This window comes from Priapulus caudatus, unplaced genomic scaffold, assembly GCF_000485595.1.
Source record: "Priapulus caudatus unplaced genomic scaffold, Priapulus_caudatus-5.0.1 Scaffold264, whole genome shotgun sequence".
NCBI classification, from domain to species: domain Eukaryota; kingdom Metazoa; phylum Priapulida; class Priapulimorpha; order Priapulimorphida; family Priapulidae; genus Priapulus; species Priapulus caudatus.
In genome coordinates this window covers 308,060-328,901 of record NW_014577325.1, presented here as the reverse complement: position 1 = coordinate 328,901, position 20,842 = coordinate 308,060, and the positions used below count along the sequence as shown (strand labels likewise).

Below are 20,842 nucleotides of genomic sequence, written 5' to 3'. Positions count from 1 at the left end.
CCCGTCTCTCTCGCTCCTCCGTCTCCGTCTCCGTCTCTCCTCTCTCTCTCTACTCCGTCTCAGTGTCTCTCTCTCTCATCTCTCTCTCTCACCTGCTATCTCTACTCACTCTCTCTCTCGCTCTCTCTCTTCCTCTCTCTCTCCTCTCCTCTCTCTCTCTCTCCTCTCTCTCCTCTCTCTCCTCATCTCTTTCTCTCCCCTTCTACTCTCTATGTGTGCTCATATACGTTGGAAGAGGACATATATAAACATGTAGCTGCAGCATTGTGCAAAATTGGCACTCTGATACTGGTTTGGAGTATGTAACACTGAAATATATAAATTACACAAATATACGAATTAATGCGGGAAACATTTAAAATGTGAATCGGTATGTTGTGATTATTAGGTGGCATATATTTTTAGATCAGGGTTTTAACAAAGAAATATGTAATGACTGTGAGAGAGTTAAGAGAGGCAGGGGCAGGAGTCGGAAAGAGTTAGTCGAGGGTACAATTATATAACTGTGTAAGGTGATTCACTATGCACGCAGCTACCTTGTCGCTTCAAACGAATGATGATCGTAATAATGATCATGAGGAGGACTGGAACAGCGAGCAGTGCCATGATGATCATGGAAGCACTCATGTCTCCCTGACCTCCTGCTTCAGAGCTTTCCTCTTCACTGCCAACGTTCTTTGCCACCAGCTAGATGCCAGAAACAACAGCAAAGACATTAACCACACAAAGGAATCTCACTGTACATTCATTTAGTTGATCATATGCTACATGCAGCGTCACACTCCTTCACAAAACCATCGCAGCACAACTCGCATGCTAGGATTATTTAAAAACAACTGTTTATGGTTGTTTCTACAGATGTGGTAGGCACATGTATAGAAGACAGTCTATGGTGTGTAGTCTTACCTTCACAGAGTGTTTCTGTGGGTTCAGATTCACTGCTGTACCTTTAATCTTTTTTGAATTGACGATGTTTTCATTGCCTATGGTTGCTTTCTTCACCGACTGGTGCTCTTTTGACTCTGCGATAATAAATGGCAAACAATGCCAGGTAGTGTCACAAAGTACAAAGAAGTACATTGCACAACAATGTATTAAAAAACATTATGGTGAAATTTACACATGGCTATGCATGCATGGGAAAGGAACAAAAACAAAAATTTACCTGCAAGAAACTTCCAAACAATTCCAATTTTCAGCTCTGAGACGAAGACGGAGCCACCATCTGGTGAAACTGCTAGATCATGTGGTAATGTGAAGTTCTGCATGAAGAAAATGTTAAAATTTCATTAATTATAACTACAAGTGTTCGGGTGAAATCACGTCATATAATACTAGTGCATTAAATTAAACACTTGTGAAAATGGCAAAACTAGACGACAATTTTACATCAATTTACATACAACAAAAATCACACCCCAATGTACTAGTAATATAGGTAAATAAATATGAAATTCGTTGCAAGAGTTATTATCATATATGCTTAATAAAAAGTTACTAACTAGTTGCAAGTCACTGCACTCACATTTGCTGTGGGTTTCCAGGTGGCCAGGATTTCACCTGTTGTGATATTCAGTGTCAACCCCTGTGTGACGGGAGTCTCTGCCGTCACTTGTGGGACAGCATTGATAGCATATAACACTCCACCTAGCAGCAGGAACGAAGACATAATAGAACCACATCACCACCACATCGACACTTCGCCTCACAACCTGCAAGCATTATCAGTTACACAGCTTCTTGCTTTATACAATGCTAATGGTTGGAATAGAAGCATCAACGACTAGCGCCACATGTTATCCCGGGATGATGATAAAACTACGTATCACAATATTGAGACATCCATGAGTCAGGTACGTGTCATGATATCAACCTTGTTCACAGCTCGACTATATTGTTTACACTATTTATGTTAATATAACATTTCGTTACGTTGCCATGTTATAAATTTATGTTATATAAACGTTGAAGTCAACATTGGCGTGATTGCGCAATCAGCTGTGAGTATAACTCTTTTACTACTTACACTTATTAACGACATAAAACACATTTAATGTTTGCTACCCATGCTTATATATGGTCACCGCACACCGCAGTCGTAACGATACACAAGAAAACAGTATGGTAAAGAATGCATAATGTTAAACAAATACATTGAGTTTCTATTCGCTCACACACAACATGGACATAGGCTTTAAAGGGACTACGTCACGAATTTTCTATGGTAAAATTTTTATTTAAAAAAATCGCCATTTTTTACATTAAAAGTAAGAACTAACGGGACTAAACAAATCGTCAAATTCCTACCTGATAAGATTGTTTCTCAACTAGTTAAAAATCCAAAAAATCTGGACGATTTGAATTAATGTTCTCAACATTAATTGCTTGCTATGGGCTATGTATGGGTCATGAGTGTATGTTCACATCGAACAATAATATAGTAAAATAGGAAGTATAATGCATAATTTAACCATAAAATGTGAACAGAATTACTTATATTTTGTGAAAAAGTGTAAATATTTTATATTTTTTTTACTAATTACGGTGACGTAATCACTTTAATGCATCATGGTTACTGTGGTACTGCCACGTAGTTACACCTCTGTTGCATACCCACCGAGTACAGGGCTGTATTCAATAGCATTCAGCTGTGGCTGGAATTCGTCATGCAGTAGTGTCTTGACGAAGGTGCTGTCCATCTTGTAACAGGAAATGCGTGCTTCCATGCGTAGGGACACGCACACTAGACCTTTGTCCTCTGCCAACGTTATGCTGTGCACAATTGGCGATATGCCTACCAACATCAACACAAACACACACACGCATAATTACATCCTATCCAGACTCATAGAGAATCAGTATAAAGTATATATCAAGTAGTGTCGTTTTGCTGCAGTCCAAGATTGCTGCAATCATAGTTCTTGAAATCACGCTGATAGCATGTCTGTAATGTAGTGAGACCAATTAACCATCAAGGCAGACAGACGGCTACAATTTGCTAACATAACAGAACTAACCCTTATCATCGGCGACATTCCATTTGCTGATGAAGTCACCATTCCGGTTAAACCTCATGATGCGTGCGTTGCAATAGCTACAAAAATGACAACCTCAGTATCATCAAACATGAACGATGCATCTATCATCATTATAATCGGCTTGTCTTGATCATTATTGTGACAGCTGCATTTTCAGTGTCGGACTCGCACAATGTGAAGATAGTGTATGTACGCACTCAGCACATTTAACTGTCTAGCTGATGAGTGTATATACTAAGCAGAGCTACCAGGTAAGCTGCAAGTACAAGGGAGACTTGCAGACCTGCCAACCTGTGATTCATGAAAATAGTAAGGCTTTTCTTTTCTTGCAGCAGGCGGCCATTTTGTTTGTATGTTATGCGCGCAATAAATGATAGGACTAACTCTAGATCACGCGTTCACGTTGTTCTCGCGTGATCTAATATGGCTGCGCCCACAATCGCCAGATATTTCTCGGCTCACAATGTAAAAAACACATAAATTATCAAGTCGTAAAATATCTTAAGTTTTTCAGTTTGATCGTACATTCGTAAAAACATCTTGGAATTAGTAAGGAATACGGAAAAATCGTAAGGGTTGGCAGGTCTGGACTTGTATCTTAACTATCTGCCTGAGCAAAATAACCATACCACCCTTAGCAATTGTTTCTATCTCAGTCGGCTCAAGACCAATTTGTATTTGTCATGCAAACATACCAAATTGTCAACTTTGCAGTACTTCAATGCTATGGACTGTTTTAGAATGTCCTATAACAACACCAGTTGGTTAGAGTTGCCTATTAAACATGCTAGGAAGATAGGTTGACTTCTACGCACCCATCAGCAACATAAAAGTCTCCGTTGCTGTGCACGGCAATGTCGGCTGGCTGGCAGAAGTGTTCATTATCATCGCCCGGCTCGAATCGCTTCCCCAGCACCAGCAGCGGTTTCGCAGCTCCACCTGGTGGGAACTTGTACACTTGATGCGCGCCAACGTCGGTGACCCACACGTTATTGTCGCGGTCTACAGTCACGCCGTGCGGCAGGTAGAACCTAAACGCAAGAGCATTCAATTATCATGCCACGGCCACATGGTATGATCATGTGAAACAAATACATTGAGTTTTTATTGGCTCTCACACAACATGGACATAAGCGTAAATATAGGCCTGTACTACTTTCTTTATTTAAACCCACTAACTCCCACTACACTAAACTTTCTCAAGTAACTCTGTTAAGCTGCATTACATATAGTTAGCTGAACGAATAGAATATTGTTAGAATATTATTGTTGTATAGAACGCCATCAGTTGCCCAGGAAATAGCCAGCCAGACAAGTAAACGGGAGTTGAAAGAAGTCTGTTAGCCAATGCTTTGGGCATCCTTAGTCTTCACAATCACAAGGTCCTCTCTCCACTCATCCGTGAATAGCACACACGGAAACTTTTCACTTGGCTTCATTTATATGACATGCCACCATCCTTAGCACCATCTCAATGCACTACAGGTGGGCGACTCGACCAATCTCTACTGTAGGAACCATGGCGTTACTTACTGATTAGCACCCCACTGTGATTCTATTCTGCCGCTGCCGCTGTCGACGGTGAGGATCGTATTCTGGGTGATTGGTGTCTGTAGGTGCGATCGTAGTCTCTGGTGATGATCGAACGTCCTAAGACGACATATACAATCATGAATAAATAAATATAATACGTATCATATATAACACAATGGAAGCTAGTAACACTGGCTTTCATTTCATTTTCACTGTACGAGCCACTTAATACCGATGGGTACAGTCGGACAGAAACATCTTGCCTAGCATCCATACCGATGGAGTGAACCCTTGTAAATCGTAGCCAAAATCTTGTCACAAGGGTTAGTTGTTACATGTAAGATTCTATTTAATGTCACAGGTCTGCACAGCGAACAAACCTATTTCGATGCAATGTAAACTCAAGAGCAGAGACCTGGCCAAGCTTAACATGGTCATGAACTATACTTACATGCCACTCCACACTCTATCGCCACGGTGGAATATGTGCATCTGCTGCCTGTTGTCTACAGCGACACCGCCAATGTTACCAAGGTGCAGGTCCACTGCCGGCCAATCACTGACGTACTTCAGTGGAGGAACTATACCGCAAATAGAGATTCGATGTGAATAATAATAATAATGTTTGTTTTTATTGCCATATATATATTGTACAATTGTTCTAAATTATTACAGCATTTGCACATTTTACATATATATAGCAAAAAGGGAATGAAATCCAAACAAAGAATCCTCAAAGAATCCGAAGTTGTAAGCCTATACGGTCTAACCAAACTCATTAGTATCGAACGTATCACTGGTAGTGGTAAATCATTAACTTGAGAGATACTAACCTAAACTATAACATGATACAACTTCTGACTGGCATGTTATTTACTATATCATTATATACATGATATATGTATGTGTGCATGTGTGCATGCATACTTTTAGGCCACACCAACTTCTTTGCATAGTTTATAAAAATACACTTTATCATATTCTTAATTACAGACGTCTATATGTCAGAAATAGTATCTGGGAAAACAATGACTAAAGAAATTACAAATAATATTCTTACTGGCAGCACTTTCCCTATCAAAAAACAACAACAACAACAACTGAAATTATAGCAACAAAAGGTGATATCTAGGTTGTAATAACGTTGACTTTAGGCAACCACCAACGGGCTACACAAATTTAGGTTTATTAAATTCCGCAGGCGCAATTGAAAACTTACTAGTGTAACGTAATGCTATAAATGTCTGACATGTTATGTGGATGACAAACATTGATTAGTAATATCACGGACGTGTTAATACTGTATGTCTGGTGTAAGAATCATTCAAAAGTGCCAAACAGCTTTCCTTCATTCAGTAAAACAACTTGGTAAGTAGTTCAATAACTAGGAAATTAGTTAATCCTGTTTGTAGGAGCAACAAGAATGGAGTACAAGCATATAATAAGCATTTAATGAAAACGATTTTTTTACTCCTGATGTCATAAATGCATGGCACCAAGTGCTGTTGAGTATTGGTCATGCTATGTTCATGTGCGTGCGGGTTGAAAAGATAAATAGTCGCTCAGGCCAAGTAGACCGATTCAACTAAGCGAACCAATAGAGCATGCTTAGATGAACACGAACTTCAAATATAAAAAATGTTCCTAGAAACAAGGACAGATAGAAAGACGAATGTATTAACGAAAAGACGAATGAAAGCTCAAACGTTCTACTGGAGCTACTACTCCACGAAAAGGCACAACACACCAAGATGCACGTGCAAGGTGCCGAACTAGGGCGAGGTAGTAGCTAGATTAGTACGACCAAAGTACCTGACGAACTGTTAGACTTGGGCTTGCTGACAGCAGCAATGTTCATTGCTGGATGCTCAGCATGTAGGGTGTTAGTAGCATCATCCGCGGGCCAGTTAGTCGATTTTCGCGGCCCGCCGCTCGGGTCATCGAGCTTCCACAAGCTGTCGCTGTTATAGTCGCGGTCACCGTACGGTAACAGCCGGCTGAGCAGCGAGGCGCGGTCACGGTAACGAGGGTCGCCGCCTCCACCCTGATAGTACTCATAATCATCGTTGTACTCCGGCTCAAAGTAATTCTCACCGACGTCATCGAAGAGAGTCGGCTGCAGCCGGTTGTACGCCTGCCGCAAGTTCTGGTCGAGGTCGGAGAGGTGGCCCTCACGGCTGCCGTCGTGGTGCTCCGCGGATGTCGCCTCCTCGAGCAGCGGGTTGGGAGGGAGAGGCACGTCGGAGGCGGCGGGCAGGTGATCGGAGATCTGCGGCATGTAGGAGGAGCACTCGCCGTACGGGACGCCGCGCTTCGCGTCCGTGTAGAACATCACGTAGAAGTTGCACATCTCGTCGTTCGCTGTCGACCTGCGTCGTCGCGGCAACGAGACGAAAACAACTCATGAGGAGGCTGCGTCACAATTAGGCTGTGTCACACTTAGGCTGTGTCACAATTAGGCTGTGTCACAATTAAGCTGTGTCACAAATAGGCAGTGTCACAATTAGGCTGTGTCACAATTAAGCTGTGTCACACTTAGGCTGTGTCACAATTAAGCTGTGTCACAATTAGGCTGTGTCACACTTATGCTGTGTCACAATTAGGCTGTGTCACACTTAGGCTGTGTCACAATTAAGCTGTGTCACAATTAGGCTGTGTCACACTTAGGCTGTGTCACAATTAGGCAGTGTCACACTTAGGCTGTGTCACAATTAGGCTCTGTCTTAGTCATAGTGAAGCTCTGTGGCAATTTACCCATCCATCTGGCATGATTGACTGGCAACTCTATCAGTCATTGTTGGGAGGCAGCATTTTAAAAGACGACGCAATGTCATGCAAAGTCGACAGTTTGGCGTGAAAACGTGTAGACACGGTTGTAGCTTGACCGACCTAGCAACAGTACCCAGAAGCAGGCGTGACTCCTTACAGGCGTGATTAATTAGGCTTCTGGGTACTGTTGCTTGGTCGGTCAAGCTACAACCGTGTCTACACGTTTGCATGCCAAAATGTCAACTTTGCGTGACTTTGCTGCCAAGCGTCATCTTTTAAAATGCTGCATCCCAACAATGACTGATAGAGTTGCCAGTCAATCATGCCAGATGGATGGGTAAATTGCCACAGAGCTTCACTATGTCTCAGACATAACACTGTCAATCTCAGCAGATCTTATGCGTGATCACGATGCAGGTTCCCTTGCACTTCACTGATTTGAGCATGACCGCAACACAAAACCACACTTCAAAATAGTCAATAAGGGGATCGTTGCCTTGTCATTACTCATTACCCATGTGGCCGCATAACCATGAAATATACTCACCCGATATTCGTGATGCGATTTCTGCCTCTAGAGTCAAACGTGCATCTGGCAGCCTGAGAAAGACATCACAGTCAGTGTCAATCATGCTTACAGACACATGCATTCAACTGCAATTGTACACATTTTGATCCAATGCATGGCAAATTTAGTAGTAAACAAAAACTTTCCAACTATGCTTTAAATAGCAATTCATTCTTGCAAATGTGAAAATGACCCTAATGTATGTCTCACCATGAAATCATTTGGGTTGATGGTAATTGGTTCATCCATTGGGTAAAAAGACTGCAACAGAGAGTAATTACATTTACAGTTACTGATGACATTCCTTTTCCATTGACATTCTGCGACTAACAGCTCATTACAAAGTAACTAGCCTCTCCAATAGCTTATCATAATAACAGCTATAGTAACAAATCATAATTGCAATTAAATGATTACTTTCCTTACAATAAAAATTAAATTAAATAATCAATTCAATTTAAATAGTAATTTCCCTAAATACTTTTAAAGCTAGTAACCACCACAATAATTAAACTAGTTGACTCACCTGTGGCCACTGTGGGTTACCCTTGCCTAATAATGACCATGCACCGTTGGTCACCTTGTATCCCGTGACCACACGCCCTGTAGCAACAAACATCAAGCATTGGATGAGGATTTTTAATGGGTTATCTGCATAAAGTGTTTGTAACTTCGTGTGCATTCAAATAGTCACTCGAATTTAAAAACCAACCGCATCTCGGTAGAATACAGATGGCACATGGCCAACAGATGTCACAAGCTGATCTCATTTTCATTGGTTTGCGTGGCCACTCCGAATTTATTCAGTGAAAATGATTGGCAGAGATGGCTGCAAAGCTTCACAGACTAATGCTAAATAAATACTGGTATGAGCCGTACATGTACGATAGGTACTAAAACAACGGTCGAATTTCGCAATAATTCTGATGCTGATGCCAGGTGGACACAAGCAACAATGCTGAGATATCATGTGGATTTCATTGTTACCTAATGAGTGTGCATGTACTCTGTATGCAAAGGCATGTATCGGCATTGGCCCACCAAGTCGACACGCTATGTCAACGTGCACTTCTGAAATATTTGTAGAAGGACAATTACGTACAGCAGCACAAATACAGACCCGAACGTCAGGTGTAAACATTTCACTAACGATTACCACATTAACTGTTTGTACTATCATCATGAATTATAGATTAAGGGGCACAAAATTTTACATATTGAAGTTATGAAATGAAAAGTGATTCTCAAATAACTTCTCAAAGCAAGCTTGATGATAATTATAGCATATATATATATATATATATATTATACATAATTAAAGCACATATGAAAACAATATTTGATTGAAAATTTGAAATTTAAATAGGAAAAAAAAAATTGAAAGGGATTTATAGTCACATTATAGACCATGTAATGTCTAACACTGAACCAATAAACAATAATGGTATTTCACGTTACAAATGTGTGTGAGTAAAAGTAGATTATCAAACCTGCATTATAAAAAGATGCATTATTAGAATTTGTTGGAAAAACTGGGCTGATATTTTTCCAGAATGTCATATCTCAGCGAATTAGTCTTCTAGCAATATCATTTTCACATTTGTGTGCACTATTCTAAAATATGTTAGTGTTTTCTAGAATCCACCACCTACTTTCTCTATTTGGAGCTATCTTCTGTCTGGAATCTGCAGCCAGTATCCAAATTCCTGCCACATATTTGGGGCTGCATACAAGTAAGGCATTATAAAGCATTAACTAGCAGAAGCCAAAACCATGGTTAGTTGCCACCAGTGAGTGAGTGTGCATAGGGCGAGAATTTTTTATTTTGTTGGTTTACAGATCCGTCGACCCGAATTTTTAAGAAAAACGAAAAAAAAAAATTGAAAATCTGTATTTTTTTATTCCCGCCGACCTTATATAAAATAAATTTAAATGTAAAAAACAAAAACATTTCGTAAACAAATAGTTTATAATAAAAGTAAAAATAATTATAAGTTGAGTTTTGTTTTAATTTAGTTTTCTTAAAATACTTTAATATCATGTATAACGGTATTACTGTATTTTGACTTTTTTTTACTCTACCGAGTCAACAACAACAACAAAAATTCTGTAAACCAACAAAATAAAAAATGGTGGCCTAGTTAACGACCAAAGTGATCAACTTGAGGAAGAGAAGGGTGTTAATGGTTACGGATGCAGCAGTCCCATGACACAGCAAGCACGGTCATAGAGCATGGCACCTAGCGTCGTCAAACCAAGAGAACGTACTTGGCATGTTCGCGCTTATAGTCCACCGCATATCAGCTGCCAGTAGGAAAATACCAGCCAAGTATTGTTGACTGCAAATAGACGCACCGTTGCTACATTATGTTTCCACCTGAAATCTATCATATCTATAACATACATAATGTAATACATAATACAAACTATCATAATCCTTGTCAGATATTTCAATCAATAGGAAGTATTGTGCCTCTATCATGGGAAGTGGCACAAACTGGACATACTGTTCACCTAGTCACAAGTTCACAACGTCAACATCATTAGCACAACTGAGTATAAAATAGTTCAATTAACTTATGTTTCATTCGCTGCACATTTAACTTTGAAACTTTAAAGTTAGATGTTTTTTTAGAGTTTAACACAAGATTCATCACTAGAAAACTGTTTAGCTAAACTCCTTTAATATTAAATCCCTCATGTTATGAAATGTAAAGGATAATTTAGACAAAAAGTTGGAGGAAATCATAATCTGATAATATAAACAATATTAAAAACTGGCCTTAATCATTAAAAACACACACATGTACGGAATAATTACAAGAATAAAATATGATCACATAATATTACATGATATTGATGGAAGAAAACGAGCTTAAACAGATGTAAACAGGAAATATCCTAGCTTCCTCACTCTCCCCATTTAGCCCTTTACTAAGGTTGCATAGGTATAGCTGTATATTAGCATGCTCTCAGCTCTCTTCATATGAACACAGCGACGTGTGGCATACAGCTACAGCTATAAACCATTGGTTGCACGATTCCCAGTTTGTCCTACCAGAACTATTAAAACACCCAGCCGAGTGTGAAAAAACAGGTTGGCACGCGTGACTGCAGAGCATTTGATAGCACCCAAGGACACAAATAGTGGTTAAAATAGGGCAAAGAAAGAACCTATATCCTTCAGTACTACTAGCGTCCCTCCTTGTACATTGTACACTGATGAAATAACTGCACAACATAATATGAGCCTGCGCAAGGCCAGAATTAAACAAATCTTTGTCTGTCCTCACCCAACCCAGGCTGAAACGTTTGGGTAGGTAGGTAGGCTTTTTTTAGGGGAGTCTTTTTACAAATTCAGCATGGTGTCTACATGCTGGGGTGTGCTTGTGTGGAGATACCTTTTATGTTGAATGTTTGTTTTGCTTGGTACATATAATGTATTGCCTACAGATTTATATAATGTACAGTGATACAATTTGTAAAAAAAAAAAAGAATGGGAAAGATCAATAAAAAAATTTGAGTCGGCCCCCTTTTGACGGGTCGGTCGAGTGAGGGCAAACAAACAATATTTTTATTATGGCCTAACAGGTTTTTTTATCTGTATTAATAGTTTGTTTACACTGATAGCAGGGCTCATAGGGTCTATGTCCCCCAGGGTACTGCCGGAACGTACCCTGGGTACGGTGCGGTATACCGGAACGTACCCTGGTAACCATCTGATATTGTTAGGGTTAGGGTTAGGGTTAGGGAGTAGGCGTAGGCGACTCCCTAGACTCGTTAGTGGAGTAGGCGAGGTACGGTCCGGCATATACGGGTTAGGGAGTAGGCGTAGGCGACTCTAGACTCGTCTTAGTGGAGTAGGCGAGGTACGGTCCGGCATATTAGATAGTACCAGGGTACGTTCCGGCAGTACCCTGGGGGACATCTAGGACCCTCTCAGCGAGTACTGATGACCATAATGATGACATAATATGACTCACGGCTTGTAAAGTTGTGAGTGTGATCCCTGAGTAGTCCTTCTGGCTGCTAACGAACGGTGGCATAGTGAACTTGAAGAACCAAGTAGTTCACCTCACTCGTGCTGCCGATCTTGAATCCCACATCTGCATGCAAACAACAGAGACAAGAACATGCACATTTCATACTTGTTTGTAGTGTCACACAAACAACTAGACAGAGGGCACTCAAAGAAAGTGAATACCTCCGCGAGCGTGTAACATGTAATACATGTGTATAACAAGCTGGCTCGCTGCTGGCTGCTGCTGACTAGACGCCCTATAGGTGAGCTGATGCTGACTGGACGCCCTAAGGCAAGCTGGTGCTGAATCGATCGATCGGTTGAGCGTGTTGTATAACAGCTGGCTCGCTGCTGGCTACACACAACACACACGAACACACACACGAGCGAGCGATTGCATGACTCCGTTCTCGACGGCGGAGGTAATAAATCGCTACAGTATAACCCAATTATAACACACCCTACAACAACGTGAATTCTGACATGATGCAAGCATCACTTCGCTGCTTTTTCTCCTGCATTCTTGTGTCTTTACTCTTTTTTTTAAAATACACAGTTTGTTGCTTTTTTGCTTTCTTACTTTCGTTTCTGCTTTATATGTAACATTTATTTACCAATTGCAATGTATTTAGAAGTCACTAATGATTAAACTTAACTCGCACAGTATCATGAGTATAATCTTTTTTCATCTTTTGATGTTAAATCATGGCGTATTGCATTTTCCGCAGTGAGGAAGGAAGGCACAGCTCAACAATAAAGCCAGACAACATTTGATGAAATTATCGTCATAATCGGGTTGCTATAATATATGGTGACTCCACATTTTATGCTATAAAATTTTTGGATCGAATTATTGAGTTAGAACGGGATGTCCCACTGTTATTTCCTAAACAGCTACCGTTATACAAGCCTACAGATTTCATTCTAGATAGATAACTATGCAGTGTAAAGCAGAGAAACCTGAAGCCTGAGATTGCACTCATATTCCAGGCATGATCTGTTATTTTATTAAATAGGATTTGGGACAATAGCCTCATAAAGATTTATACTATCATGTATAATAAAATGGCCATCACTTTCACTCGCGGTACAAAGCTGTATATATATACACCACACACGCACACACGCACGCACGCGCAGCCGCGCACACGGCGCACACGGCACTACGCACGACGCACACGCAACGCACACGCAAGGCACACGCACAGCGCACACACAACATACAGGAAATGAATACACGGGGAGATGGAGATCAATCTCTGGCGCTACAGACTTAATTACTACTGCATCCTAGCGCATTCGCCGCATGCACATGCACGTCCAGCACCAAGTGAGCGTCATTAGCATGGTTCTTGTTACCGAGGCAACATGACAGGGCCGAACCGCCATTACATTTCACTCCAATGCAAGGGAGCTGGTGCTTAGAATAACAAGATACAAATATATGGAATTTATTAAGACAATAAACAGCGCACGTTGCTTCAAAAGTGTGTGTTCGTGATAATAACAAAAGGTGTGCCAATACATGCTAGGCACACTGATGCTCTACACTATGTAATAGGGCGTTTCAACGTAGGCATAGAGACATAGAGCGATTAGTAACGCCAGCTTGTTGGTCGTACAAGGATGGGCACATACGTACCTGAAGGCAAAACAGTAGGTGTGCATTCTTCGCCCATGCATAGAGTATTTTTAACCCGGATTTTTGCACACACTTCAAGGTACTCACAGTCCTTGAAAATATTACACCATCAATCACACACGTACCATATAAGGACCACAGCACTTGGAGCATTTCAATATTAAAATATAATGCTAATAAATAGAAAATAAAAATTAAATTAATATGCTAATAAATAGATAAAAATAAATTAATAATGCTAAATAAATATTCACCATATTAGACTAGACAACCCTCCACTGACGAAGCAAAAAACATTAAATATGAAATCTCCTCAGAGAGTATCACATAGGTTTGTTCGTTGCAGCAAGTTGGTTTCGGTATAACGTTTGAATTTTGCTGTCACTAACACTGAGAGGTCTGTGTCCCGCAGGGTACTGGCCGAACGTACCCTGGGTACGGTCCGGCGATACCGGAACGTACCCTGGTACGCAGAGCATACAAATCAACGTGATTTATATGGCTCTGCTGGTACTATCTAATATATGCCGGACCGTACCTCGCCTAATCCACTAAACGAGTCTAGGGAGTCGCCATACGCCTACCCCTAACCCTAACCCTAACCATATCAGATAGTTACCAGTGTACGTTCCGGCAGTACGCTGGGGGACATAGACCCTATGAGCGTCACTAACCATAATCTTTGTGATTATACATGAATTCTGATGCAAGTCAACTCACCAAACTTTCTTGTTGCTCCCTGGTGACATACAACCAAACACTATCATATGGTGTGCATCTTGCATTTTTGCATGTGCTGCCAACTTAGTGATGTAAACGTCTTGCTCTGTATCCATCTTCTTCATTGTGCAAAAATACTGATCATGCTGGGAAGATACAAATAACATTATACAATCTACTTCTAGAACACACCTTAATGACTGATATGCACTCGTTATGGTGTACTTTTCCTAGTAATAGACATAAGCCATTCTTGGTAAATCTATATAGTGCTAGAACATTCTGAAACTTGATCAGAACATCACAGTATCACTATATATATATATATATATATAAATATATATACATATACATATATATATATATTATATCATATAAATATATATACATATACATATATATTGTTTGCAAAATGTTTGCATTCTAAAAGAAGCAGCGCACATTGGTACATTGGTACACTGGTTGGTGTAGCATATGATACATTACTAAGATTTTGAGTTATCGTATAGTATATTGTATATATAGCGGAATAACTTACATTACATACTAAACTGGTAATATTAATGAGGAGGGCTCAAAATATAAGAAATGTTTGAGCTCCCATTTAAGCCGTGAAATCCGCTAACATCGCAGCGACGTCCTTCACTAGATTGATCCCTCCTTTAACAAATAACACTAATACCTCTACCAACATGGGCTAAACGAGTTTGCACGCTGTTATCTAACACGCTTTCCAAGTGACTTCTATACAGTGAGGACATAGCCAGTACTGTCAGTGTCAGCCAGGATGCAGCTAGGCAAGTTAGGCCACAATTGAAAAAATCTTTGTTTTCCCTCACCCGACCCAGGCTGAAAACTTGGGTAGGTAGGTCGGCTTTTTTTTAGGGCAGGGGTCTTTTTACAAATTCAGCATAGTGTCTACATGCTCGGGTGTGCTTGTGTGGAGATACCTTTTATGTTGAATATTTGTTTTGGCTTGGTAAATATAATGTATTGCCTTACAGATTTATATAATGTACAGTGATACAATTTGTTAAAAAAAGAAAGAAGAAAAAGATCTATAAAAGTTTTTGAGGCAGCCCCTTTTTGGCGGGTCGGTCAGGGTGAGGGCAAACAAACACTATTTTTATTATGAAATTAATTATTATTGCATACCAGACAAAGCAACATAGCAATATAGTAATATATTCGCATTTCGCAGGTATATATATATATATAGTATCAAGAGCGTATTTTAAGAATACTTTCTCTGCATTCTTAATACACTCTTAATAGTATATATATGTAATATATTCATAGGTATATATATATATAGAAATATATATATATAGTAATGTATTCATAAGTACAGTGAAACCCCGATTTTACGTGCCCCGATTTAATGCGAATTCGGATATGAGTCACTAGACCTTTTTTTGCCTCTTTCCGGAACTGAAACGTTTTTTGGCGAGTTAAGCCCGGACTTAGGTCTAATCACGATCGCCTATAGATCGCGCAACTAAATGATTGAGTTTACATGACTTGTTGCTGTGTGCCATGTTGTGTACATGACTGTATGCATTGTTCATTCCCCGAGTTTGCTCAACATTGTAAAAGGTCAACATGGGTCAGTTTATACGCTGATTTTTCTGAACCCCACCCTCCTCCGATTTAGTGCGACCCCCGCTTTTTCGCCATGACATTTTATGGACCCCAACGATCGCCTTATAACAGGGTCACATTGTTATATATATAGAATCAAGCTTGATAGAAATATATAGCAGGGTGCGAAATTAACGTGAGTATGGAGTCAAATACTCCCAGATTTACTGTCCGACTCCCTGATTTGACATAATGCAGGAGTCCGTGTGACTCCCCTGAAAATTCTGCCATACTAACTATAGTTCGTTCAAGAGCACGGCCTCGCAGAATTACCGTATTTTCAGCTAATGTCCAAAGAAAATTGGCAGACGTGAAACCGCATGAATCTTAAAAATAGCACATGTATGCATTAGGTAGTATCTTTAATTTGAACCTCAGACTGCAGACTCCCTCATTTTGCTGCGGACTCCCTCTTTTGAGTAGCGAGTCCGCGTTGGACTCCCAGTGTTTAAAAAGTTAATTTCTACACCTGTATAGTAATATTGAAATCGATGCGGGCATCGACTTGAAGACTCACCGTGTATCGGCGTGACACCGGCATGAAGATATCTGTCGGCGGTGGTCGGCTGGCAGCATCGCTTGACCAGGATGAAGCTGCGAAGACAACGCCAATGATCCGCAGCTCCCAGAATCGCCACGACACAACGGCGACCATGCAGCACGAACCGCAGTGACCGGGCAGCTCTCTGCACCATCGTCTGCCTCACTGCACATCATCGCGTCTGTCCACCGGCACGACGAGGCCGAGGCGAAATGCTGTCCAGATGAAAACTTTGCTGTCTTTGCTGTGACTGTGAGAAGAAACCGGACACCGTGCCTGTGTCGATATTACAGTTGTCTACGGTCGGTCGGCTTGGACTCCCCCAGAGACGAATCCAGTAGCTTTGGTTGATGTATCCCAAAGGTGGCACCATCTATTAGAAAAGTAATTCACAGGGATTAACATCGGTGCTGATACAATACATAACAGTGTTTCCCCTGCATTGACTACGAGTGAGGCGCGGCCTGCCTCGCTCCAATTCTCAGCCTCTACACAGAAATCCACGCTGACGAAACCTTCACAACTTGAAAAACAGATTCAAGAATCTCATACAATGTGTTCAGAATAGCTTAGAATGCACCACATTTTTTTTCAAACAAAAAATCCAGGAGAGCATGCCCTGGGCCAGCACTGCTCGCTTTGCTAGGACCTCAAAACGTGCAAACACATGTATGTATCACAAAAAACATTTAACACCTCACAGACCTTTTTGGCCAGGGGAAACATAGCTCTAGTACTATAGCCCGGGTACTGCCAGTGCCTGCGGCAACTGTACGGGGGCTAATAGTAAATAGTACTAGAGCTAGGGCACTTCACTGTTTGCTGACCATACATGTTCAGTGATTGCCAACTTTTTGTTCAGCATTATTACTCAAATTAGTTAACACGTGACGATGCAAAACCAAAAACAATAGATTTGAAAACGTGCATATAAACATAAGTGAACAAAACTCACGAGGTGTCGCAATGCGAGAGAAATTGTGTTTAACTTTTGTCTGTTGCCGATAGATGGCGATATAATAAACAAAAATGGCGTATAGCTAAAAACAAAGTTTTATTCTATTGTTTGCGATAAATTGCCACATAAATTGGTGCCGAAACCCGGGAGCCTGACCAAACAGGCCTAAAAGCAAGTCAGGATGTCTATGAAGATCCTCAAGACGTCGCTGACGAAGGCGAAAACAACGTAACGGTAAAAATTAACGACAGTGAAGAACTATTAAAAACCACGACCGATGGCGATGTTGTGTCAAAACTCAAACTTGAACTGCAACGTACTTGCTGAACACGTCGCTAAAACACCTTGGAAAAGGCCATGGAAAAACTTACCATAGCTATCGAAACCTGACCCAGATGAAAGCCAAAATGTGAAACTACCCTCGATGAAGCTACTGATCTGACTATAGACAGGCGACCTAATCTGTCAACTTGAATCTGAGATAAAGAAAGGGTCTGCTGTCGCCTCCAGCACCACCCAAACTTCTGCTGATCCTGAACAGCCGACTCCTCATAAGCGCAAAAGTGCTGTTCACTTCCACGCTATTACCATAACCACATTTGATGGAACATGTGATGAACCTGGTTCTCTTTCTGGGATTCACTATGAAGCAGCAGTACACAAAGAAGAAGACTTAGCTCCACGAGAAAATTTGAACTACCTGAGAAGTGTCCCTGAAAGGTGATGCCATACCGGCGCTATAATCGGGTATGGAACTTTCTAATGCTAATTAAAAAACAACGCTGTGGACATTTACCTGATCGGTTTTGGTAAACAAAGGGAAAATAATACAATCGCCACTAACGAAAAAAATGATGAAACTTTCCTGTCATTTCAATGAGACAGGAGAAACTTACGCTATAGTTGGACACCATGGATAACATCTCAAAAAGTCTGAATCACGTAGGGAGACAATCGAACATGGGACAATAAATAGCGATAAAAAGTCAAAGGTTCCTGCATCAGTTAGCTGAGCCACATTGAGGAAAAGAAAAGGACAAGAGACGCTGTCGTGGAACCACCTTCCCTCTTGAGAAAAGTACATAGGTGACCTACATAGCTTGCCAGAGAAATTACGCGAACGAGTGGACGATAACATTAATAAGTTTAGAAAGGCCTCAGCATGCTCCGAGACTATCACCTCAGCAGGCTCCGAGACCAGCCATCAACAACAGAAGCCCATCTATCATAGTGAAACTAAAACCAACGATGGCCCTGTAATCTTCTGTAATGATTGACCACTAACAACAGCGAATGTGAGCAAGTACACGACTGTGGATGACACAGAAAAAAAGATCAAAAAGGACACTGTTTCAGTTTGTCTGAGTAAAAAACATCAACATGAGAGACTGTAAGTGAATAAAACCTGTTACTACCTGTAAAACTCCGATCACAACACAACAGTTTTGTGTCCCACGAGGTTCGGTGGAGGGCTGACACTGCTTGAGGCTGGCTAGTCCTGGCCTATTTGCATGCATTGGCTGCTAGAGAGATGGTGACCATGCAACGGCCTGTGTTGCCTGTAGCAGAATGCCTAGTGGAACACAGTCCATGCAAGTTGGTACTATGGATTCGGGAAGCCACGCGTAGTTACGTAACTAAGAAAGTAGGCTGATGGATTGAAACTAAAAAAGGAAACGTGGGCATCTTACTCTCCGCTACCTTTGGAACAGGAAAAACAAAAACTCGGAGACACCCAACATTCAGTTTAAGTCTAAAACTTATCGACAACAAATCTCTAACAATAGAGTGAAATATAGTACCAGCAAATTACGGGACCTGTCCACAATCAGCACATTGATCGTGAAACGAACTAAACAAAAAAAACTGAAAAACTTAGCAACTAAGGCTGATGTGCGTTCGGACTCTTGAAAAGTACTTCTTCATATGACGTTCACTAATGGAAATGACACTATAGTGACATACTAGCGACAAAGAAGATGAAGGTTCGTGACGGCTTTTCCTACTTGTCAAACTTGAATCTAAATTTTGGGTGGATAGCTCTCCGGACGAAATACGCGGCCATAGTCATTTTACGCAAAGTCAACGGCAGCTGAGCCTAAAATTCCTGATTCTACAGTCGACTGATATAGAACAATCAGAAAAGAAAGGTGAACTCTCAGTTTAGGGTAGGCCATACAAACCTGAATAACATTGGAGGATTTCTGGATTCTAGAAACGATAGGGATAACAGAATCCTATCACGACATCAGATGAATGAATGCCCGGCCATCAACATTTCTTACGCAGACCGGTGAAAAAGGAAGACAGGAACGTATAGTGTGACTGGCCCTGGAAAGATGATGACCCTGACCTTCCCGAAAACGTATCCGCTCGTCTTGGAAGATTTCGTTCCTTGGTACGACCGTTTCCAAAGAGATTCCAAATCTGATGAAGAAAGAAAATATATTATCCCGAGACGCAAAAGAACAAAAAGGGAATCATAGAGCGGAGTGACTTGACGGGCGGCAAAGAAGGTGCGCCGAAAGACACTATATTCGCCCATCATGGATGCCGTTGTGACGGCCTGACAAAGACAACGACCAAAGTCAGAATAGTGTACATGCATCAGCACGCGTGCTAGAAATCTGACAAAAGCCTGAATGATTGTTTATATCGAGGTTCGGTTATACTGCTCAGACTTGTGTGGCCTACTTATGCGGTTCCGTTGGGCAGAAAAGCTGCCATAGTAGCTGATATCGAAAAGGCATTTTTGCAGGTTCAAACTTCCAGGAACCCGACCGAGATGTTACCGCTTCATCTGGCTAAAAAATCCAAGCTTAACCCAGGTCGACAGAATATACAAATATTAATCGCTATTGGGTCGAATCCCAGTTTGGGGTCATATCTAGCCCGCCTTTCTGTTTCGGAAGGCGACAATCACTATCATCTCGAGGACAATGGCAAGTGACCTGGCCTAAAAAATGAGAATGACCATCTATGGTCCGACAAATCTTATTAAGTGGAACTGGATCTTCACGGAGGCCGTCGAACTTATCATAGAGCAAAAAAAGAAATGCTGCTCTGACGCATCTATGAACTTTGAAGAGAGTCGGAACTCTAATGTCCACACTTCTTACAGGCAAATCCGACAGCTGGAGGATCGAGCCGGTGAGACTGGAATGAAGTGCTAGGTATTTGGTTGGGATGTCAGAAATGACACTTGTCCACGCATACAAATGCAGCTGAAGAGACAACTCCTGAGAAGACAAAAAGAAGAATACTTACAACAAATAAGTTCGGTATCGATCCTTTTGGGGCTATGTCACCCCTCACTCTGATAGCCAAAACTGTTTCTCCAAGCTCTACGCCGATCAAAATGGGTGGGACGATATTGGTGTCTAGAGGAATTACAATCACAAGGAGGAAAA

At 41.0% G+C, this 20,842-nt stretch overlaps 1 protein-coding gene across 1 annotated transcript in view; it reads right to left on the bottom strand.

Moving 5' to 3' along the window:
- Positions 1-20,842, bottom strand: part of LOC106808269 (peptidyl-glycine alpha-amidating monooxygenase B-like) — a 36,553-nt gene that overhangs the window by 3,670 nt on the left and 12,041 nt on the right. Inside the window, exons 3-21 of the mRNA XM_014810905.1 lie at positions 14,293-14,438; positions 13,573-13,664; positions 11,944-12,015; positions 10,332-10,422; positions 10,177-10,247; positions 8,896-8,979; positions 8,435-8,511; positions 8,119-8,169; positions 7,888-7,940; positions 6,384-6,940; positions 5,023-5,152; positions 4,572-4,688; positions 3,854-4,069; positions 3,018-3,094; positions 2,618-2,794; positions 1,526-1,647; positions 1,166-1,262; positions 907-1,022; positions 537-687 (exon numbers count right to left, since the gene is read on the bottom strand). Coding sequence (XP_014666391.1) covers positions 537-687; positions 907-1,022; positions 1,166-1,262; positions 1,526-1,647; positions 2,618-2,794; positions 3,018-3,094; positions 3,854-4,069; positions 4,572-4,688; positions 5,023-5,152; positions 6,384-6,940; positions 7,888-7,940; positions 8,119-8,169; positions 8,435-8,511; positions 8,896-8,979; positions 10,177-10,247; positions 10,332-10,422; positions 11,944-12,015; positions 13,573-13,664; positions 14,293-14,438 — 2,497 coding nt within the window. The remainder of the gene's footprint in view (positions 1-536; positions 688-906; positions 1,023-1,165; positions 1,263-1,525; positions 1,648-2,617; positions 2,795-3,017; positions 3,095-3,853; positions 4,070-4,571; positions 4,689-5,022; positions 5,153-6,383; positions 6,941-7,887; positions 7,941-8,118; positions 8,170-8,434; positions 8,512-8,895; positions 8,980-10,176; positions 10,248-10,331; positions 10,423-11,943; positions 12,016-13,572; positions 13,665-14,292; positions 14,439-20,842) is intronic.